The sequence below is a fragment of the Garra rufa genome, chromosome 13 (genome assembly GCF_049309525.1).
Source record: "Garra rufa chromosome 13, GarRuf1.0, whole genome shotgun sequence".
Lineage (NCBI taxonomy): Eukaryota > Metazoa > Chordata > Actinopteri > Cypriniformes > Cyprinidae > Garra > Garra rufa.
Window position 1 is genome coordinate 42,052,987 of NC_133373.1, and position 24,983 is coordinate 42,077,969.

At 33.6% G+C, this 24,983-nt stretch overlaps 1 protein-coding gene across 2 annotated transcripts in view; it reads right to left on the reverse strand.

The window, feature by feature from the left end:
- Positions 1-3,796: 3,796 nt before the first annotated feature.
- The window catches only part of mmut (methylmalonyl CoA mutase), a 34,965-nt gene continuing 13,778 nt past the window's right edge, over positions 3,797-24,983 (reverse strand). For both annotated transcript variants that reach the window (XM_073816895.1, XM_073816894.1), the window contains exons 9-13: positions 19,961-20,076; positions 16,458-16,589; positions 14,967-15,114; positions 12,715-12,882; positions 3,797-5,418 (exon numbers count right to left, since the gene is read on the reverse strand). In XM_073816895.1, coding sequence (XP_073672996.1) covers positions 5,290-5,418; positions 12,715-12,882; positions 14,967-15,114; positions 16,458-16,589; positions 19,961-20,076 — 693 coding nt within the window. In that variant the 3' untranslated portion in view covers positions 3,797-5,289. The remainder of the gene's footprint in view (positions 5,419-12,714; positions 12,883-14,966; positions 15,115-16,457; positions 16,590-19,960; positions 20,077-24,983) is intronic.

The window sequence follows — 24,983 nt, forward strand, 5'->3', positions numbered from 1 at the left end:
TCTACAGTACAGACCAAGAGTTTGGACACACCTGAATGAGAAGGTGTGTCCAAACTTTTGGTCTGTACTGTATATATGCCTATTATTGTACCGCATTACCACAAGAAAAGCTATATGTGACCCTGGACCACAAAACCAGTCTTAAGTCGCTGGGGTATATTTGTAGTAATAGCCAAAAATACATTGTATGGGTCAAAATTATTGATTTTTCTTTTATGCCAAAAATCATTAGAAAAATTAAGTAAAGATCATGTTCCATGAAGATTTTTTTGTAAAATACCTACTATAAATATATCAAAATGTAATTTTTGATTAGTAATATGCATTGTTAAGTACTTAATTTGGACAACTTTAAAGGTGATTTTCTCAGTATTTTGATTTTTTTGCACCCTCAGATTCCAGATTTTCAAATAGATGCATCTCGGCCAAATATTGTCATATCCTAACAAACCATACATCAACAGAAAGCTTATTCATTGAGCTTTCATATGTTGTATACATCTCAGTTTTGTAAAATTTAACCTTATGACTGGTTTTGTGGTCCAGGGTCACATACATAAAATATATGACAGAAAATACAAAACAATTTACCTCTTTAAGGTTAGACATGTTCATTATAGGGATGCTGGGAACTCAATCACACAATGGCACATTCTCAAAAACAGAAATGTGACCCTGGACCACAAAACCAGGTATATTATATTTATAACAATATTTGTACTAAAAATACATTGTACGGGTCAAAATGATCTATTTTTCTTTTATGCCAAGAATCATTAGGATATTAAATAAAGTATGTTCCAAGAAGATTTGCTACCATAAGTAAATCAAAACTTAATTTTTGATTAGTATTATGCATTGATAAGAAGTTCATTTGGACAACTTTAAAGTCGATTTTCTCAATATCTTGAATTCTCAAATTCCAGATTTTCAAAAAATGTTGCCCTATTCTAACAAACCATACACCAATGGAAAGCTCAAAAAACTGACTCTTATGACTGCTTTTCATGTTCCAGGGTCACAAATGTTAATAAAGCATCAAGAAGGCCACTGAAAATATATGAAAACGCAGAGTTACAGGTAAATGTCAAGGTTGACACGTCCCACTGTACATCTCAAAATCTATTGAAAACTTACAGCTTACAAAACACTGGTATAATAAAGTTCAACATCAAACCAACATTTCATTAACCCGCTTCAGACTGCAAGTTGAAACTTTCAAGGCTTTCATCTGCATTAATTAACTTGTGCTGCAGAACCCATTGCCCCATAATCTGTGAATTACCATGACAATCAGAGCTTACGCCGGTGAAGATGACCCTCACTCGCATGACCTCACCTCAAGCCATCACATAACGGGTTTATCCAGCTGAAATGACTCACCATTGAGAAGGTGTGCGAGCGCTCGACTAATGGCCAGTATTGACGGCACTCATAATCCCCTCTGAAAGCCTTTCAAAGACTTGATTCTTGGAACTGAGATTTTCTAGAAGATGAATTTTTAAACTGGGTTAGTTTAACCCTTAACAATGAAAAGTGCCTAAACAATACCAAGCAATAACTGCAATCATTCATCAATGCTTATATATTTTGTGCTATAGAATATACAATATACTCATAAATTGTAACTGAAAATGACTAATTACTGGTTCCTATATTGGCCATTTCTATACAAAGAAGGATTTAGTGATGCGAGGACAAAAACAGAAATATAATCCCAAAACTAAGTGACAGAAATGACCATTTCAATTATTAAGGGGTGACATTTGCCACCTTATAGGGATAGTTCACCCAAAAATGAAAATTCTGTCATTAATTACTCACCCTCATGCCGTTCCAAACCCTTAAAACCGTTGTTCATCTTCAAAACACAAATTAAGATATTTTTGATGGAATCCAAGAGCTTTTTATCCCTGCATATACAGCAATGTAACTGAAATGCTTTTCAGATCAGAAGATCATAACCACTACACTCTTAAAAATGAAGGTGCTTTAAAAGGTTCTTCACAGCGATGCCATAGAAGAACCTTTTTGGTTCCACAAGGAACCATTCAGTCAAAGATTCTTTAAAGAACCATCTCTGTCTTACCATTTGTTTATAATCTGAAGAACCTTCTTTCACCACAAAAAAAACCTTTGGTTCTTCAGATGATAAGGGTTCTTTATGGAACCATTTGGACAAAAAAGGTTCTTCTGTGGCACCGTGAAGCATCTTTTTTTTTTTAAGAGTGTAGTTAAGAAAGTCATTCGTTTACCCATTTTACTTTGGGTTACTTTATGTTTTAAAAAAAAATTAGCTAAATTTACCCCTGGACTTTCAGGGCTGCATCTCTGTTATAATCAAAAAGGCATGTATATACTTTGACTTTCTTGAGGAGCCATCCAAAAAAGATAGAAGAATGAAATCTGGATGTGTTCAGCTCTGCATTCCTCTGAGGATCTAGTTTCATAATCTCACTGACCCCCTGAAAAGTACACGAAAATGCATATTTTGCAGTTGCGTACAGTTGCTTTGGCCCCTTTGCCATCTTCCCAGTAAGCTTAAAGATTCATTAGGTCATGGTACTAGGAAATAAAAAAATATTTAGAATATATATTCAGAATTGACTTAAAGCGATCTGTTCTGTGAATAACATTGAAAAAAGGTTGAATTTGTGCAACATTTAGAAAAGAAAATCTCATATTTATGCAATTTTATGTTACAAGATGTTTGCATTTTCTAAAAATATAAATTCTAAGATTAAAGGAGAAGTTCTCTTCCAGAATTAAAGCTTCCTGATAATTTGTCCTCATGTGATCCAAGATGTTCATGTCTTTCTTTCTTCAGTCGAAAAGGAAAACATTCCAGGATTTTCCCCATATGGTGGACTTCAATGGTGGCCAATGGGTTAAAGGTCTAAATTGTAGTTTCAATGCAGCTTCAAAGGGCTCTACACGATCCCAGATGAGGAATAAGGTTCTTATCTAAGAAAAATACAAATTGTTATACTTTTTAACCACAAATGCTTGTCTTGCACTAGCTCGAATCACGTTGAAAAGGTCACACATGACATGGAAGTACCAATCCAGTGTTTACAAAGCGAACATGCAAAGAAAGTCAAACACTCTTTACAAAAAAAAAAGGGTGAAACAACGATGTTGGACGATTTCGAAGTTGATGGACAAAATGAGACGGAGTTTTTTGCCCTACTTTACCTTTTTGAACCAAAGTACACAGATGAAGAACTAACTACGTGTGACATTTCCAGCATAATTACGTAATGATAGTGCAAGATGAGCATTTGTGGTTATAATGTATAAACATTAGGAACAAAAAGCCAGATTGTTTTGATAGATAAGACCCTTATTCCTCTGCTGGGATCGTGTAGAGCCCTTTGAAACTTCAATTTGGACCTTCAACCCATCGTCCACCATTGAAGTCCACTATATGGAGAAAAATCCTCAAAAACCTTCATTTCTTTTCGACTGAAGACAGACAGACATGAATATCTTGGATGACACGGGGGGTGAGAAAATTACCAGAATATTGTTATTCTGCACTGTTGTTGCACAATTAGTTGAGTCAACTTAAAATAATTTGTTACTTGGCTGCTTTAAAATTTTAAGTTTAGTGAACTCAAAGTTGAAATGTTATGTTGTACTAAGTGACAACTTTGATATTTGAGTTGATTCAACTAATTATTTATTTTAAGCTGACTCAACAAATGTGTTTTTTTTTTACAGTGTGGAAGTGAACTACTCCTAAACATCTAAGCCTAAAAAGGATTTATACACAAACACACACTAAAAAACGGCACAAAAGCATTTGCTAAATGTTATTCTCACATCTGTCAGTGAATATTTTATCAACATATTAAATGTCCACAAACTGAATAGATGAAAATATTTTATAACTGTCACATAAACCTGTCAACAAACATAAACAGGCCCACAGCAGGAGTGACTATACTGGCGGCTTCTGCTTACAGCCCATGAGACATGTGAACAAAACGTCAGACTGCATCACATTTCCTGTCATTCTCGGTTTGTTGTTGTTGGGAAAAAATCAAGTTAGAGGCATGTTTTTTTTTTTTTTGAGGGGGATGCAGTCAGAGCAGACGAACGCTACATGGGGGCTAAACACGCTGGCAGGTGGTCATTAGCACGAGGATCATATGAAGTGACCGCTGGGATTTGCTCTAGTTTAAGATGATGGACACCATAAAGCGACTTGTATTTTTAAAGAAATAGTTCACAGAAAAATTTCAATTTGCTGAAGATTTACTCACCCTCAGGCAATTTAGGATGTAGATGAGTTTGATTCTTCATCAGATTTGGAGAGATTTAGCATTACGTCACTTGCTCACCAATGGATCCTCTGTAGCGAATGGGTGCCGTCACAAGTAATTCACACGACTCCAGTCAAAAAATTAACATCTTGTGAGGTGAGTCATGTGGACTACTTGTGGATTATTGATTACTTTTTAATCAGCTGTTTGGACTTTCATTCTGACGGCACCCATTCACTGCAGAGGATCCACTGGTGAGCAAGTGACGTAATGCCAAATTTCTCCAAGTCTCCAAATATTGGATGACCCACGGGTTTCAAATTTTGAGCAGATTTTCATTTTGCATGAGCTATTCTTTAAACTGAGATTCTTTCATATGAGCATTGCTATAGTTACAAAACATTAACATTATAAAATAAGCCAAAAAGCAGTCACAGGAAGCAGATGTGTGCACTCTCTTTCACATCACCAGGGGTTTACGGTTTCATATGGACTTGTGCCAGAGTAGACATATAATCATACAGATCTTAACATCCACACGCTCATTTCTACTGAAAGCTGAAAAAGATGGTGCTCAATAAGATAGAAATCACAAACAGTAAGTTGCACAATAAGTCCATAAGTCCACATCGAGCAAGCTTATATTACTGTATATATAAAGTACATTATCTAAGTTAAGCTATTGTACTTATGGTGTTTTCTCTTGTGGAGTAACACAACATACAGTAACAGTTTCACTCTCATGAGAAAGGATCATAAACTTGAATTGAAAAAGCAAATTATCAACATCAACGTATTGATTTTAATGCATTATGTCAAACTATACACATTTGAGACAAAATCACTGGCTTTTACATGTTTTCGAATCAAACGCAACTCTAAGAGTTGATTTCACGCTGATTAGACTGTGTTGTGATAATTGTTGGAATATCAAACATTTCCTACTTGTACTCAGTCAATATCCTATTGAATTTCTCTGAGCTTAAGTGCATTTTGAGATGTTAGTGTGATTGCTCTGTGGTTACATGGCTTGTCGGCTCTTCTCCAGGCTTTTTTCAATGTTGTCAAGAACCTGCACCGCTGCTTGAGGAATTCTGGTTCCCGGGCCAAAGATACAGCTGACGCCGCTCTCATACAGGAACTCATAGTCCTGAAAAAAGGATGAGAAATTGAATCAAGTAAAGCATCAATACTGGACTACTTCATTATGTCACGATTAGTAAACGAATTAACTGAACTTGTATTGAACCTGGAACATGTTATGTGTGAAACTAATTGGTTTTTAGATAAAATGTCAATCGCGATCATAAGGAGAAATGATCTCGAGCTGAAACTGAATGCAGTTTGTGTTTCTTTGGATCATTAATATATATTTTTTAACAGTTTATTATAATGAGCCACTAAAAAGATGTTTACTAATGGTAAATTCCTTATTACTCTGCAGTAAAATCCATTATTTACATGGAAATAATTTTTTTAATAAAAAAATAGTGTTAAACTCAAGAGAAATCACAAGTACTGTCCTATATAATGGTACATAAGTAAAAAATAATACTTATGTATAAAAACACAAAATAATGAGTAATATATATATATATATATATATATATGTGTATGTATGGTGCATAAAAAATGTATAATACAATATATGAATAAATAAATATATGTACGTATATATTTATAATTTTACAAAAATCTTGAAATTACACTACCAGTCAAAAGTGTTTGAACAGTAAGATTTTTTTATGATTTTTTAAAGAAGCCAAGCCTGCATTTATTTGATCCAAAGTACAGCAAAAACAGTACTATATTAAAATTTTTTTTTACTATTTAAGATAACTGTTTTCTATTTAAATATATTTTTAAATGTAATTTATTCCTGTGAACAAAGCTAAATTATCAGCATCATTACTCAGTCTTCAGTGTCACATTAATTTTTTAAATTATTATTATTGTTATTATTTTTGATATTTAAAAGAGTTGAGTACATTTCTTTTAGGATTCTTTGATAATTAGATCCAAAGATCAGTATTTATCTGAATTAAAAAGCTTTTGTAACTTCATACACTATACCATTCAAAAGCTTGAAAAAGTTATAAAAATTAATACTTTTATTGAGCAAGGATGCTTTAAATTGATCAAAAGTGATGATAAAGACATTTACAATGTTACAAAAGACTTCTATTTCAGATAAATGCTGTTCTTCTGAACTTTCTATTCATCAAAGAAACCTGAAAATCTCTACTCGGCTGTTTTCAACATAATAATAATAAAATAATATCAGAATATTAGAATGATTTCTGAATGATCATGTGACTGGAGTAACGACGCTAAAAATTGAGCTTTAAAAATCACAGGAATAAATTACATTTTAAAATATATTCAAATAGAAAACTTATTCATATTTTAAATAGTAATAAATATTTTCACATTTTACTGTTTTTGCTGTACTTTGGATAAGTGAAGTAAAAAGTTTTTTCAACAGGGTTAAAATAATATATTAATAATATTAAGTACTGTTGAGTTTGATTGGATGCATTAAAAACAAAAATCAATCTAAGTGTTGCCTCCTTTCTTTCGATAAGCCTATTATATTATGCAGATGATTATATGATCATCTGCATTTCATTATTCACGTTTGGCATGACTCAGTATTTGGCTCATAACCCACCCGTTGAGAACTGCTGATTCAAACCCTCCCTTGCAAAGCATATATGCTCAGCATGAGGAACAGTGCATATTTTAACTACCATGCCAAGTGTTAGTGGAATCTACTGTAACTGAGAGATCTGATACAGTACAAACAAACGGACTGCGTGCATTAAAAGGATTTCCACGTCTGCTTCAATTAGCGCAGCTTCACTTCCACCATCTCACTCACTTCATGTTTACACTCAATAATCAATTAATGGCACTCAGGAAAGAAGTCTAAGGAACTAAAGACACCTTCACACCTCAAGCAACCAAACATGGAATCCATTTCATGCACTCATAGACAAGTACAAAAAAGAGCATGCATAATGGCATGCATACAGGTTGCTACACAGCATCCCATGTTCATACACCCTAGCTAAGAGATCATTATGTAGGAATGTGCAGAATGACCTTATACATGTTTTAATTACACCCCACTGCAACTGAGAATAGAGTTTGACCTATACATGGATGAACTGACCATCTAGATGCAAATTTATCTTTTTATCGGTGTTATGCTGCAAGAGCAAAGCCTCTGGTTGAAGATGAAAAGATGCAAATTACATGTTTGAATTCAACCCAGGCTTTAATTAGTTATTTGATCTGAGTAATACTAATAATCAGGCAATATTGAAAATAGCAGGGTTATTAGATGTTAGTGTTTAAAAGTTGGGGCCAGTAATTGTTTTTAAAGGAATACATTTTATTCAGCAATGATCACTGTAGTTCTTTCTGATTGATCTTTCTGTCGTCTTTTTGATTTTTGATTTTGATTTTTTTGATGTCAAAAAAGTTTTTAAGGAATAAAATGTCAAAATTTGGTTGTAATACTGTTTTAAATTGTTGTTTTCCCAAACAAATAATAAAAAGTTATTTTCTTTAATTTAATTTAATTTAATTGCATTTTTGTTTTTGTTTTTCTGAGCAAAAAATAAATATCATACATATTTCCCTATTTTAAAGAAGACAGCCACTAAAATGTTATTCAGTGTAACAGTCTTGTCAGGCATATTTACAACAAAATTCAATTTATGACATATTAACAGACAAACTATTTTCACCCCAAATACTAATTATTTTTAATTCTACATTTTTCAGTAAGAATTTATTACTCATTTAAAACACAATAAATTGTATATTTTTATATATATTTTTTTTATATAAAATTGTATATATTTAATATGCTCCCTTATTCTTTAGTACATTTTAACATGTACAAGTCAGAATAAGCATGTTGTTTGATTTTTTACAAAAATATTGTGTTACACTGAATGACAATGTAACATTATTTCAACATTTATTTTTTTTATTCTCCAGAAACATTTGAAACCTTAAAAATAGATACTTCCATACATTAAATGTGCTTTCTATGGACATAAAATCACTTTTGTAAATATATATATATTTTTTTTAATAAAGAAAAGTTCAAATAAATGTTCTTTTGAAATAAATTATCAAGTTTTTCCACAAAAATATTAAGTAGCAAAAACTGTTTTCAACTTGACAATAAAAAGAAATGTTTCTTGCGGAGCAGATCAGCATATTAGAATGATTTCTGAAGGATCACGTGACATAGTAATGACACTGGAAATTCAAATTAAAATAGAAAACAGTTATTATAAATTGTAATAATATTTTGTAATATTGCTGTTTTTACTGTATCTCTAATCAAATAAATGCAGTCTTGGTGAGCATAACAGACTTCTTGCAAAAATAATTTAAACAATTATAATTTTACATTTTTTAGGAACTCAACTAAGCCTCTAACAAGATGTCCACTAATGGTAAATTAATCAATCTAATAATTATAATTATTATACCATTTTAATTTTAATTAACATTAATGACCATTCAAGGTTACCCGAAAATTAAAATTCTGTCATTAATTATTCACCCTCATGTTCCAAACCTTCAGAACACAAATTAAAGCAACACTAAAGAACTTCGCAATCCCTCTACAGGTTGGAAGCGGAATTGTCCATTACCGCTGTCGTAAATAATTTAGCCTACCGTCGCGTCACATGCATGTTATTTGTTTGGAGGCTATCCAGGATCGGCTTTGGAAATAACGATGTCCAGTGACGAGGTAGAGTATATTGCATGACTTTATGAAAGTATGAAAACGAAATAAAACATAATAATGACATTGTTTGCTATTTTTTTTTTTCCATAAAGCAAGTCGCATTTGTAGTCTCATTTGAACTACAAAACCGCGACCCGACGACCCAAACTTACATAGTGCTGTTATGGCTGATAGAGGGTCGCAAGCGAATACGAAAGTGCTGTTTCACCCTGTTATGAGTTGAGTTGATGAACCACTGACACGAGTTCGGAAACATTATTTTAAGGTAAAAAAAAAAAAAAAAACTCTTTAGTGTTGCTTTAAGAAAATTTTGATGAAATTCAACCAAGAGCATGCATTTCACGACACATTCATTTCATAAAGTATTCTCATAGCTTCATAAAATTAAGGTTGAACCACTGATGTCACATGGACTATTTTAACAATGTTCTTACTACCTTTCTGAGCCTTGAACGTGGTTGTCGCTTTGTCTATGCAAGGTCAGAAAGGTCTTGGATTTCATCAAAAATATCTTAATTTGTGTTGAAGGTCTTACAGGTTTGGAACGACATGAGGGTGAGTAGTTAATCACATAGTTTTCATTTCTGGGTGAACTATCCTGGTTTGTTGCTACTATAAAATAGTCAAAATACTATATAGCGACCTTTACATGCACATCGATTAAATTTTATATGAATGATGCAGATGTTGCAACATTTACTAAATGGCTAATCATCAGTGAGCTCACATGAATCAAACTCGATTTAAATATGGCAAAGGTCAGACTGCTTAGTACGTATTATATCGATTTTGGATGTTTTGCTGCATGTTGTACCCAACAACCCTTAATCAAGCTAAAATCAGTGTTATATGTGGCCTTTTATTAATCAATGCCTTTAATAAATCAATACAATAAGGTAATTTGCTTTCGAGATGAGATTCAAAGATTTAATGATTAATGGGAAAAAAAAAATTAGGTTTCTGCCACTAAAAAGCGTTTCTTATCTTTTCCCTACACGTTGTGAATGGTGACAGTTCAGTTGAGACTAATCTACATCAATGTCAACCGTAATGATCTGGACAGGTCATTTAAGTTGAATTTTGTCCATATCAAAACAAAGATAAGAGCTGTAGACGTCTAAAGGCCCGATATACACTAAATAATGGCATGCATACAGGTTGCTACACAGCATTCCATGTTCATACACCATAGCTAAGAGATCATTATGTAGGAATGTGCAGACTGACCTCATACATGATTTAATTACACCCAAATGCAACTAAGAATAGAGTTTGACCTATACCTGGATGAACTGACTGTCTAGATGCAAATTTATCTTTTTATCGGTGTTATGCTGAAAGAGCAAAGCCTCTGGTTGAAGATGAAAAGATGTAAACATGCAAATTACATGTTTGAATTCAACCCAGGCTTTAGTTAGTTATTTGATCTGAGTAATACTAATTATTAGGCAAAATTGAAAATAGCAGGTTTATTAAATGTTGATGTTTAATTTTTTTTTAAGGAATTAATTTTATTCAGCAATGACAGAACATACATTTATTATTTAAAAGGGTCCTATTATGCTTTTTCACTTTTTGAATTTTAGCTAGTGTGTGGTGTGTATGTTTGGGTATAAAAAATCCACTCTAAAGGGAGATATTTAATTTTTTTTAAACTCCCTTCTTTGGACTACAGCGTTTGTTTTCTGGATGCTAAGATGCCACAACGCAATCCATTAGAATATCATTCAAATAAATCCCGCCTACGGAAATTTGAATCGTTGGCGGGTGTGAAGGGACAAGGTGGTGGATTCGCCTAACTTCAGTAATGTATAAATTTAGCCGCTCGTATAAATGTGAGCATTGACTAAAGTGTCTGCAAACTGCTCCGGTAGGCATGATGGAGCCGCACAAGCATTAACTAGAGTGAGTGGGGTCAGTAAAAGCCTCTTTTAGGGATTCGATGTGTTTTTGTAAGAAAAATATCCATATTTAAAACCTAAGAATCACTTTAATCTATCTTAACTTGCTGCTTTGGGAAGGGTCGTGGCAGGACCAAAAATTTTTACTATTTAAAATACCTTTTCTATTTGAATATATTTTAAAATGTAATTTATTCTTGTGATTTCAAAGCTGAATTTTTAGCATCATTACTCCAGTCACATCTTCCTTCAGAAATCATTCTAATATTCTGATTTGCTGTTAAAAAATGTTTTATTATTATTATTATTAGGGATGCACCGATACGAATCGGCCGATAATGCTTGCGCGTTTTGTCAGTAAAGCCGGTTCTGTAATCAGCGGTAAATGCCATCAGGTGCGTGATTTCGCGTTGAGCCGTATATACTACACATCACACTACTCATCAGTGAACAACGGCTGTGTGTAGTATATACGGCTCAACGTGAAATCACGCACCTGATGGCATTTACCGCTGATTACAGAACCGGCTTTACTGACAAAACGCGCAAGTGATCGGCCGATACGGATCGGTGCATCCCTAATTATTATGTTAAAAGAGAGTAGTATAATTTTTAATAATTAGAAAAACAGCATTTATCTGAAATAGAAATCTTTTTAACATCATAAATGTCTTTATCATCACTTCTGATCAATTTAAAGCATCCTTGATAAATAAAATTGATAAACAAAAAAAATTATACTGACTCCATGCTTTTGAATGGTAGTGTATAATGTTGCAAAAGCTTTTTATTTTAGATAAATGCTGATCTTTGGATCTTTCTATTCATCAAAAAATCCTGAAAAAAAAATATACTCAACTGTTGTAAATATTAACATTAATAATGATAATAAAAATGTGTCTTGAACTGCAAATCAGCATATTAGAATGATTTCTGAAGGATCATGTGACACTGAAGACTGGAGTAATGATGCAGAAAGTGTAGCTTTGATCACAGAAATAAATTACATTTTTAAATATATATTTAAATAGAAAACAGTAATTTTAAATAGTAAAAATATTTCACAATATTACTACTTGCTATACTTTGCATCAAATAAATGCAGGCTTGGTGAGCAAAAGAGACTTCTTTAAGAAACATTACAAATCCTACTGTTCAAAAACTTTTGACAAGTAGCGTACTTTAAGCAAAATCGAAAAATGAACCGTTCTGACATAATTTCAAACAAAATCAGTCCAAATTGAAGTATGTTTGAAGTTCATTTCGAGACTTAGAAACAGCTTGCCAAAGCAGACTTTGTGGAAAAGTTCACCGCGTTGAAAAAAAACCCTTCAAACTACTACTGGTCCATGATTAATATATAATGGGTGTGTGTGTGTGTTCTACAGCTCAGCTAATAAGCATATCAAACTTCATTTAACCCCCAAGTGAAGAACTTCTAATAAGTACATCAGTACCTTAAAATGACAGTTCCCCAAAAAAATTAAATCTATTATTATTTACTCACCCTGAAGTTGTTCCAAACCAAAGTTTCTTTATTCTTTTGTGTTCAACAAAAGAAAGAAATTCATACAGGTTTGGAACAACATTTCAAGCAGTAACTACTAACTGAAAAACAGCTTTAAAGTTTATGACTTATTTGACATCAATTTTCATACTCCGCTGTCACAGAGCGATTTCGTGCCTTGTGTAGATACTAAGGTAATAATTCAGCTGACACTGTGCCTCTACACATATGTCCAGCTGTCTGTCAGAGGGCAGGTGTTACCTGTGGTGGTATGACCCCTCCGCAGATCACCATGATATCGGGCCGGTTGAGGTTACGCAGCTCTTTGATGAGTTCGGGCACGAGGGTCTTGTGTCCAGCTGCCAGTGTGCTGACGCCCACACAATGCACGTCTGCATCCACAGCCTGCTGGGCGACCTCCAACGGAGTCTATCATCATGGAAACAGACACAACACCGAAAAACTCAAGGGAAATGACAAGAATTAAAGGCCATTTACATCAAGAACAATAACTTGATAACTACATCAGTGTCCACACCAATGCACAATAACATTCTGTTTATTATAAACACGCACTGCACTTTTGTCACCTGTCGCTTTAAAATGCTTGAGCTCCTTAAAGCAGAATGGATTCTGATTGGCTGTCTGTATATTTATTGTTCATTGGTTTGAATAAAATCATTGTGAAAGTGATTTTAATGATTTCAATGACTAATCACTATACTGTAGTTATCGTCTTGGTGCGAATTAATATTCATATTCAGCAAAAATCCATTAAATTGGTCGAAAATGACAGAAAAGTTATTTTAAAATTTCTATCAATCCTGAAAATTTGCATCACAATTTCTAAAAAAATATTAGGCAGGACAACTTTTTTCAAAACTGATAAATGTTTCTTAAGCAGATATTCAGCATATAAGAATAATTTCTGAAAAATCATGTGACACTGAAGAATGGAGTAATGATGCTAAAAATTCAGCTTTACAATTACATTTTGAAATATTTTCAAATAAGTAAATTATTTTTTAATTATTAATTTAAAATGGACTAATATTTCACAATATTAAAGCTTTTACTGGTTTTTTTTTAACTGTATCCAGAAACTTCGCTCACACATATTAAAATTATCTTTTTTTTTATCTTACTCTATCATTTTGAACAGTAGCGTATATATTATCCCTCACATTGTGTTTAGGGTCTGAGGGATACTTTTTTTTCATTTTATACCTGGTAATCTGATGAGGAAAACCTATTCATGAAGTACAAATGAGAACCGGATTATTCTTATTTTGAAAACTACAGCGAAATGGGAGCTTAACTCTGAGGTATGCATTTGATCTGCTCAGTCGTGGATTCTGTGTTTTGATGTCTATGGCTCAGCAAGGATCTCCTAATTGATAATAGACTATTCTGTTAAAGGAGAATTGGGTGCTGAAATGTGTGAGATAAATAAGACTGAAATGTTGAGCTCCATGAGCTGATTTCTTGAGCATCTTAACACATGGATGACTTTCAGAGAGGAGAGGAGTTATTTTTAACTACACTTGAGAAAAACTAACTACATATTCAGACAAAATGGTTTTAAAGGTTAGTTCATTTCCAGAACAAAAATTTACAGATAATATTTTCACCCTCTTGTCATCCGAGATGTTCAGGTCTTTCTTTCTTCAGTCATTAAGAAATTATGTTTTTTGAGGAAAACATTTCAGGAATGTTCTCCATATAGTAAACTTCTATGGTGCACGCGAGTTTGAACTTCCAAAATGCAGTTTCAAAGGGCTCTAAATGATCCCAGCCGAGGAATAAGGGTCTTATCTAGCAAAATGACCAGTTATTTTTTTTTTTTAAAGTACACTTTTTAATCACAAATGCTTGTCTTGCCTAGCTCTGTGATTTGCATGAGTACTCTGTCACTCCGGTTCAAAACAGTTAGGGTATGTTGAAAAACTCCCATGTCATTTTCTCCTCCAAATTCACAATCACCCTACATCGCTGTTTACCTTTTTTTAAGTGCTTTTGACCTTATTTAAACACTGGGTTGGTACTTCTGCAGCAATGTAAGATGATTTTAAAGTTGGAGGAGAAAATAAGATTGGAGTTTTTCGACATACCCTAACTGTCTTGAACTGGAGTGCATAGAGTATGCATGCGCATCACAGAGCTAGACAAGATGAGCATTTGTGATTAAAAAGGGATAAATTGTAATTTCTTTTAGAAAATAACCAATCGTTTTGCTAGATAAGACCCTTTTCCTTGTCTGGGATCATTTAGAGCCCTTTGAAACTGCATTTAAACTGCGTTTGGAAGTTCGAACTTGTGGGCACCATAGAAATCCACTATATGTTTTTTATGTTTCTATATAACTTTTTTTTGACTGAAGAAAGAAAGACATGAAAATCTTGGATTGAGGAATTTTTTTTTTGTTTGTTTTGTTCTGGAAGTGAACTAATCCTTTAAATAGCAAGAAGAAAATATAGATGCACATGCACTATTATGGTTAGTATCTTTCATACCTGGAAAAGTGGGCCGACGTCCACATCAAACCCAAGGTCTGCGAATCCAGTGGCGATGACCTTTGCTCCTCTATCATGACCATCCTGTCCCATTTTGGCCACGAGCAGACGGGGATTTCTGCCTTCATGCTTTTTAAACTGTACGACTCTGAGAAACAAGAAAACACAGGATGAAAGCATTTGATGAAGTTTTACTTTTCAACCTTTTTGTGATGCTTCTGTATCATTTTATGTTCAAACAAAAACACATTTAGACCTATGTGATATTAAGTTATTCTTTGGGTGAGCTATTCCTGTAAAGGAAGAAACTGTGATTGGTTACTGCATATACGTTTCCTAACAAAGTGAAATTTTTTCTAGTATCATAAAGAAAATCATTTTCGGTCATTTAATAGCTATAAGTTAAAATAAAACATATATCTAAGATGAAAAACACAAAACAATCATCCTGAAAGTCTATGAGATGTTCAGGCTGTAAGATCTGGATCTTTTGTAGGGTTAGTGTTAAATATTTATGCTGTAATAAATGTTTTAGTGTAGACATGCTTTAATCTGAGCGCACAAAATCCTTAAGACACACAAAAACAAAAATACAGTGGATTCTCTGAGATTTTCTCTGTCTGAACCATCTTTATTTATCATCAATTCAGCAGCTTTTAACGCATTTAGCGTTTTCTGCCAAGAACAATAATGATGGCATAAGGGTCAAAAGGAAGTTTTCAGGCAAAGCCATGGGTTCGGCTCAAGTGCAATAAAAGATTAAATGTCTGCGAAATGTTATTGTTGCTAAATGCAATATTAAATAATTTCATTAGTAGGTTGTACCATAGATGACCTGGGTTATCACAGGGCCTCTCAATATTTACAACTATGCAGTTCAAATTATATTTATTTAGTAAATAGCACGGGTATATTTGTAGCAATAGCCAAAAATACATACAATGTATGGGTCAAAATTATTGCTTTTTTTTTTTTTTTTTGCCAAAAATCATTAGGATATTAAGTAAAGGTCATGTTCCATGAAGGTATTTTGTACATTTTCTACCTTAAATATATCAAAACTTAATTTTTTACTAGTAATATGCATTCCTAGGAACATTATTTGAACAACTTTAAAGGCAATTTAAAGAGATTTAAGATTTTCAAATAGTTGTACATATCTCGGGCAAATATTGTCCTATTAAAGGAATATTGAAGCTTATATATTCAGCTTTCAGATGATGTATAAATTTCTGTTTCAAAAAACTGACTGGTGACTGGTTTTGTGGTCCAGGGTCATACATATATATATTTATTTGTACTTTTATACTTACAAACATTGCATAAATAAAATTTTTGCTTTTTTTAGCACCTGGGAATTTGTCCACTTATTTGCACATACTTCTCATTTGACATACTGCTTTTAGCATACTATACAGTGGGGGAAAAAGGCAAATTTTTGGCCTTGGAAAATAACTACAGTTTCAGGAAGTGGAATCTCCAAGCTCCTACCTGTTATGTGCCAGCGCAATCTCCTCATGCTCGCCGAATTCACTGCGGTACGCTCCACTCACCATACGCGTGCTGGCCTTGTGCTCCCCGAAAACAGATTTCATGGCGTCTGTGATCTCCCCCACCGAGCACCTACAGAATCCAACAGAATCCTTTAATCCACACATAAATCACATTATATCATGCAACACAATTTCTGTACTGTAGTTTGGATAGTTATACGATTTAATTTGTGTTTGCAGTGCAGTGAGGAGTCGGAAATCACATTCCATATGCTCAAAGCGTGTGATCCCCTAATCAGTCGCTGAGAAACACCAGCTTTGCATTAAGCTTGGCAAAACACAGACACGCGCCACTAACTCAACTCCTCTAGCCGGACTTCCAAAAGCAGGAGTGTTTATAATATGGAAACAATCAAAAGACAAAAAAAAAAGCTGAGACAATGTCTTGACAGGATATACATGCACCTTCTGGACTAGAAACCCACAGGTTTGCATAAGAAAAAACTATGGAAGCCTATTTCTACCATGGAATAAAATAAAATAATTTGGGGGGTTTTTTCACAATTTTTTATTTTTTTCCCCCAGAATGGCAAATCTGAGTTTATATTCTACTACAGCGTTTTAGTGCCACGTTAAAAAATATAAAGAATCTCAGATTACGAGATTAAAATCATCTTTCCGATTACAATAGTCGGACATTCGTTTCATTAAATTAGGCTAAAAATCCTGCCTTCTGATGCTCCTTTCTCTTTGTATCTTGCTATAAAATTGAAATAATCACATTTATAATTTGTATTTCCCATAATATTACTTTATTCTGAAAAATATTTCAACTTTATTTTCAAAATATTTCATCTTTATTCTCGAAGTATTTCGACTTTATTGTTGTAGTATTTCGACTTTATTCTCGCAGTATTTCGACTTTATTCTCGCAGTATTTCGACTCTATTCTCGCAGTATTTCGACTTTATTCTCGCAGTATTTCGACTTTATTCTCGCAGTATTTCGACTCTATTCTCGCAGTATTTCGACTCTATTCTCGCAGTATTTCGACTTTATTCTCGCAGTATTTCGACTCTATTCTCGCAGTATTTCGACTTTATTCTCGCAGTATTTCGACTCTATTCTCGCAGTATTTCGACTTTATTCTCGCAGTATTTCGACTCTATTCTCGCAGTATTTCGACTCTATTCTCGCAGTATTTCGACTCTATTCTCGCAGTATTTCGACTTTATTCTCGCAGTATTTCGACTTTATTCTCGCAGTATTTCGACTTTATTCTCGCAGTATTTCGACTCTATTCTCGCAGTATTTCGACTTTATTCTCGCAGTATTTCGACTCTATTCTCGCAGTATTTCGACTCTATTCTCGCAGTATTTCGACTCTATTCTCGCAGTATTTCGACTCTATTCTCGCAGTATTTCGACTCTATTCTCGCAGTATTTCGACTCTATTCTCGCAGTATTTCGACTCTATTCTCGCAGTATTTCGACTCTATTCTCGCAGTATTTCGACTCTATTCTCGCAGTATTTCGACTTTATTCTCGCAGTATTTCGACTTTATTCTCGCAGTATTTCGACTTTATTCTCGCAGTATTTCGACTCTATTCTCGCAGTATTTCGACTTTATTCTCGCAGTATTTCGACTCTATTCTCGCAGTATTTCGACTTTATTCTCGCAGTATTTCGACTTTATTCTCGCAGTATTTTCGACTCTATTCTCGCAGTATTTCGACTCTATTCTCGCAGTATTTCGACTTTATTCTCGCAGTATTTCGACTTTATTCTCGCAGTATTTCGACTCTATTCTCGCAGTATTTCGACTCTATTCTCGCAGTATTTCGACTTTATTCTCGCAGTATTTCGACTCTATTCTCGCAGTATTTCGACTTTATTCTCGCAGTATTTCGACTTTATTCTCGCAGTATTTCGACTTTATTCTCGCAGTATTTCGACTCTATTCTCGCAGTATTTCGACTTTATTCTCGCAGTATTTCGACTCTATTCTCGCAGTATTTCGACTTTATTCTCGCAGTATTTCGACTTTATTCTCGCAGTATTTTCGACTCTATTCTCGCAGTATTTCGACTTTATTCTCGCAGTATTTCGACTTTATTCTCGCAGTATTTCGACTTTATTCTCGCAGTATTTCGACTTATTCTCGCAGTATTTCGACTTTATTCTCGCAGTATTTCGACTTTATTCTCGCAGTATTTCGACTTTATTCTCGTAGAATTTCTACTTTATTCTCGTAGAATTTCTACTTTATTCTCGTAGAATTTCTACTTTATTCTTGCAGTATTTCGACTTTATTCTCGCAGTATTTCGACTATTCTCGCAGTATTTCGACTTTATTCTCGCAGTATTTCGACTTTATTCTCGCAGTATTTCGACTTTATTCTCGTAGAATTTCTACTTTATTCTTGCAGTATTTCTACTTTATTCTTGTAGTATTTCGACTATTCTCGCAGTATTTCTACTTTATTCTTGCAGTATTTCTACTTTATTCTCGTTGTATTTTGACTTTATTCTTGTAGTATTTCGACTTTATTCTTGTAGTATTTCTACTTTATTCTTGTAGTATTTTGACTATTCTCACAATATTTCTACTTTATTCTTGCAGTATTTCTACTTTATTCTTGCAGTATTTCTACTTTATTCTTGTAGTATTTCTACTTTATTCTTGTAGAGTTTCGCCTTTATTCTCGTAGTATTTTGACTTTATTCTTGCAGTATTTCTACTTTATTCTTGTACTATTCGACTTTATTCTCAAAATATTATGACTTTAATCTCGTAATCCTAAATTTTTTTTAACGTGGCACTTTAACGGCATTGTAATATTCTCAGAAATTTAGAGAAAAAAGTCTGAATTGTGAGATAAAGTTGCAGTTCCCCTTTTTATTTTTTTGCCATTGTTCTCTTTGCAAATATGAAGATGTAATCTCACCTGAGTCTCTTTGTGACAGATTAATATTTATGCAAATGGTTAGATCTAAAGCTAATAAATAATAAATGCACACAACACCGATAAATAATAAATGATCTAATGAATAATAAATGAAACAATGGCTAAAGATCTGTTATAATAAAGATGAAGTTAATTTCTGCATTACCAAAATGGAAAAAATTCATTAAATAAATTAAGTTGTTCAAAAGTCATGCACAAAAGTTGCTGCTATGTGGTTTCTAGGGTGTTCTGGGTGGATGCTAAGGAGTTTTCACACAGAAAAGTAATCGCAATGCTTTCCTCAAGAAGCCACAATGCAAGACAAGCTACACAAATTATTTGTATTTGTATTTTTGTCAAACAAAGGTATTACAGGTTTGAAACAACACAAGGGTGAGTAATTAATGACAGAATTTTTATTTCTGGGTGAACTATTCCTCTAAGGTTTTTGGATTCAAATAAACCTTGTGTAAATGTGTTTGTGTTTTCGATTGTGAGCTACAACCAGTTTCAAAAGTCCTGTGCATCTGGACTTCTTGAAGCCAGACCCACCGGGCTCTCGCAGCCTCCACGGCGAGCTCCAGCAGGTTTCCATCTCTGGTACGTGCACACTGTTCAATCGCAGCCAAGCACCTCTTCGCTGCCTCTGCATCCCTGTTCTCTCTGACCTGCAATGCAACACAGCCTCATTACAATTGCAAACACCGACCCTGGGTAAGCCAAACAAACATACGAAATACTTGAATCAGCTCAGAGTGTATAAACAACTAGGCCACTGGTCCATCTAAAATCTTGTAGATGGAGATGTAAGAGAATACAAATATACTGTGAGGGAAAACCATCTCAGAATATAGTGCAGATATTATTAACTATCAACTGAACTGCTTTAAATGCTGTAAAAGGGGTGATCGAACTGTGAAGGCCAAACACAGAAGAACCGTGATCTTCTTGGACAGTAAGATCTTTAATTTTTTTTTTTTTTTTTCAAAGAAGTCTCTTCTGCTCACCAAGCCTGCATTTATTTGATTCAAAGAACAGCAAAAACAGTAAAATTTTGATTATTCAAAATATTTGTTATTATAAAATGTATTTCTTTCTGTGATTTCAAAGCATTTTTTTAATCAGCGGAGTAGAATTTTCTCAGGTTTCTTTGATGAATAGAAAGTTGAGAAGAACAGCATTTGTCTGAAAAAGAAACTTTTGTAACATTATAAATGTCTTTATCATCAATTAAAAAAAAATATTTATTTCTATAATTTCTAAAATTTAGCTTTTGATCACAGGAATAAATTACATGTTAAAACATATTACATTAAAATATTAAATAATGTTAAATGTAAAAAAAAAAAAGTGGTTTTAAGGATTTAAAAGCACAAATATGCAGCGTTTGTCGTATATTATATGCACTTACTTACTTTAAACACATTTCCTATTCTTTTTTACAACATGAGAGTCTAAATTATTTTCCAAGGTACCAAACATCATGCCACAGCTGATGTACATACACTTGGCAAGCTGAAGATGTTTTGAGTAACTGTGAAGAAATGAAGAGTGAACAGATGGCAAATGCTTCCAGATCAAACAAACCACCTTCAAATCTTGGATGTATAAGAAACTGGGTGGCTGGCACTTTAAATTTTACATCACGGCAGTTGATGTGTTTACATTTTCAACATCAAATATACCGACTGTGATCACATGAGAACTCCCGGACTTCTAACATCGAACATCAAAATGAAGTTTATTTCTTCATGTGACAACACCTAAAATGACTCGCAAATACGTCTTTACTTCAGGGAAAGGGATAAAAGGCCATGAAGTGGATAAAATGATTTGAAGCTGACTGCACACAATTATCACATCAAACTGCTTTGTACATAGAAAACAAGCAGCATAAATAAGCGGAAAATTGGATCTTCACTAAGAGCCATGCATTATTAGAAACTCATGACATTAAATTGAAACATTTGTAACATTTGTAAAGCAACAGCACAAAAGGTACTATATATGTGCACGAGAAACAACTATTAGGGACCTTTTCGTAAATAGGGATGCAAACTTCAGTATTGAAATCAGTTTTCACCTAGTAAGCTAGCAATCATCCTGTCAGAATTTATTTTGCAATGGCCAGTCGACTCGATGCTATACTATACATGAGGTATATTGAATAATCCTTTGAGGACCAAGATAAATGCAATCCTACATCAAAACATCCCTGATCTGATTTAATGCAGGAGATCAACTGATGACCAAATGAAATGCATTTCAGTGCATCCACATATTATGAAAACTGGCTATTAATATTTCTCCGCTGATCGGAGTTGCTGTGCTTGTTGTGTACAAAAAAAGAGAGGATTTACAAATTCACAATAAAGGACAACTAAAATGTACTGCATATACAGTTGAAGTTGTAAGTTTACATACACCTTGCAGAATCTGCGAAATGTTAATTATTTTAGCAAAATAAGAGGGATCATACAAAATGCACGTTATTTTTTATTTAGTACTGACCTGAATAAGATATTTCACATAAAGGATGTTTAGTCCACAAAAGAAAATAATAGTTGAATTTATAAAAAAAAAGACCCCGTTCAAAAGTTTACATACACTTGATTCTTAATACTGTGTTGTTACCTGAATGATCCACAGCTGTGTTTTTTTTTTTTTTTTGTGATAGTGATAGTTGTTCATAAGTCCCTTGTTGTACCTGCTGTTCTTCAGAAAAATCCTTTAGGTCCCACTAATATATTTTTCATTTTGATTTTTCAGCATTTTTGTGTATTTGTATGATTTTGAGAAGCATCTTTTGACACTGAGGACAACTGAGGCACTCATTTGCAACCATTACAGAAGGTTCAAATGCTCACTGATGCTTCATAAGAAAACACAATGCATTAAAGGAGAAGTTCACTTCCAGAACAAAGATGTACACATTATTTATGGACCCCCCTTGTCATCCAAGATGTTCGTGTCTTTCTTTCTTCAGTTGTAAAGAAATTATGTTTTTTAAGGAAAATTTTTTAGGAGTGTTCTCCATATAGTGGACTTCTATGGAGCTTCAAAGGGCTCTAAACGATCCCAGCCGAGGAAGAAGGGTCTTATCTGGCAAAACTATCAGATAATTTCTATTAAAAAAAAAAAAGGAAAATTTATATACTTTTTAACCTCAAACGCTCACCTTGTCTAGCTCTGCGTGAACTCCGGTTCATGACAGTTAGGGTATTTAAAAAAAACTACCATCTTATTTTCTCCTACAACTTCAAAATCATCCTACATCGCTGTTTTACCTTTTTTGTGAAGGGTGTTTGATCCTCCTTGCACATTTACTTTGTAAACACTGGGTCGGTACTTCTGCTGCGATGTAGGGCGATTTTACAGTTGGAGAAGAAAATGAGATGGAAGTTTTTCAACATCCCCTAACTGTATTGACCTGGAATAGTTAGACAAGACGAGCATTTGAGGATAAGTAGTAACTGTAATTTTCGCTAGATATTCTTCCTCTGCATTTAAACTGCATTTTGGAAGTTCAAACTCGTGGGCACCATAGAAGTCCACTATATGGAAAAAAATTCTAAAATGTTTGCCTCAAAAAACATAATTTCTTTACGACTAAAGAAAGAAAGACAAAAACATCCTGGATGACAAGGGGGTGAGTACATTATTTGTCCATTTTTATTTTGGAAGTGAACTTCTCATTTAAGAGCTGGGGGTGAAAACCTTTTGAATTTGAAGATCAGGGTAAATTTAAATTATTTTGTCTTCTGGAAAGTATATTCTGTAGCTTCTGAAGGTCGATACTAAATTAAAAAAAAACAAGATATTTAGGCAAAATAAGTAAAATGTACACATCTTCATTCTGTTCAAAAGTTTTCACCCCCTGGGTCTTAATGCATAATGTTTCCTTCTGAAGCATCAGTAAGCATTTGAACCTTCTGTAATTACTGAGTCCCTCAGTTGTCCTTAAAGTGAAAAGATGGATCTCAAAATTATACAGTCATTGTGGAAAGGGTTCAAATACACAAACATGTTGAAAAACCAAAGAATTTGTGGGACCTGAAGGATTTTTCTGATGAACAGCGGGCAGTTTAACCATTTCATATCCAATCATTTTATCTCAAGATCCTCCTGCCTTTCAAATAAGCAAATAGACAGTGTTCACATCAAATGGTATTGATTGTTCTTTTGTGCTTTAAATAACAAATGGTCTTTTTCATCAGGAATCAATTTAGCGAGATGACACAAGCATTGAAATTCCTTTTTGTCCCTTAGCTTTTAGAGAAATGGTAATAACTTTTTAAAGATTCATACCTTAATGTTCTCTGCATGTTTAAACCATTCCTGAATCACTGAATATAATTCTATTAAGTTCTGAACCAATGCCATGTATTTCTTTAATGTTCGCAGATCTGGGGCCGGATTCACGAATATCTTCTTAAGAAATAAATTAAGAAATTTCTTAAGATAAATTCTAAGAAGTTCGTAAGAATGTTCTTAAGTGCAATTCTTGAAAAAATCTTAAGAAATTCTCAAATATGTTCTTAAGAACATCTTAATTTCTTTCTTAAGAAAAAAAAATACATCTATCTGAGTGAATACATGGCTGAAGACGCATTTATAAACACTTCAACATCTTTTTTGCGGTTTCTGCAGATTATAATCATAAACACGCACATTTTCGTCACGACCTTGACTGGCGCTCGGCTTCATGATTTTAATGCGCCGTGTTTTTGAACCGTTACTTTTAAAGAGTCTGTCTTAAGCTTAATTTTTGTGTTGTTTTTGTTCCCTCGTCCGAATGAACGTTATGTGTGTGCGCTGCTGCAGCAAACGCGTCCTGCACATATGCGCTAAATACGGCCAAAGATTATGGCGTATTTATAGGCCAAGTAAATAAAAAAATGTTTAATTAAATCCCCCTATCTGACTCGATTTTGTAGAGTTGCTACTAAGTTTTGATGTCGGCAAAAAGTAGGGTCATTCATAGGCTAATCATGACCGATCATTGTTTACATTATCAGTCATTGCTTTCACTTCAGCGAACTCGTGCTCATCTCTAATAATAGTCCTAATATGTATTATATGTAGCTAGTAGTGTTGCAATGCTTTAATATAACAGTCAATTTGAAATAACCCAATAAATTAATTAAATAATTCTAACTATTTGGGATTTAAGACAAGTCTCGGGCTATCCTAACTTTAAGAAGTTATTTACGATGGTTTTTAAGAAGATTCTTTTCAAGAATTAGAATTTTCCTAATTTTTGTCTTAAGAACAATCTTAAGTAAAAAGATAAGAATATTCTTAAGATGATTTTTTTGGGAATACAAAATATTCTTAACTTTTTTCTTATTTTAAAAAATAAGAAGAAAATGGCAGTTAAGAAGAAAATTCTTCTTAAGAATGTTTCGTGAATCCGGCCCCTGTATTGCAACGATGAATACAATGATGACAGTTTCTCTGAACACTTCTATGGGGCACTTCACATACTCGATTGAATTAAAGCCCTTGATTTGTGATTAGGTTACTTCACAGAGAGCTCATGGGAAGGGACTATTTGTGATATATTTCAGATTGT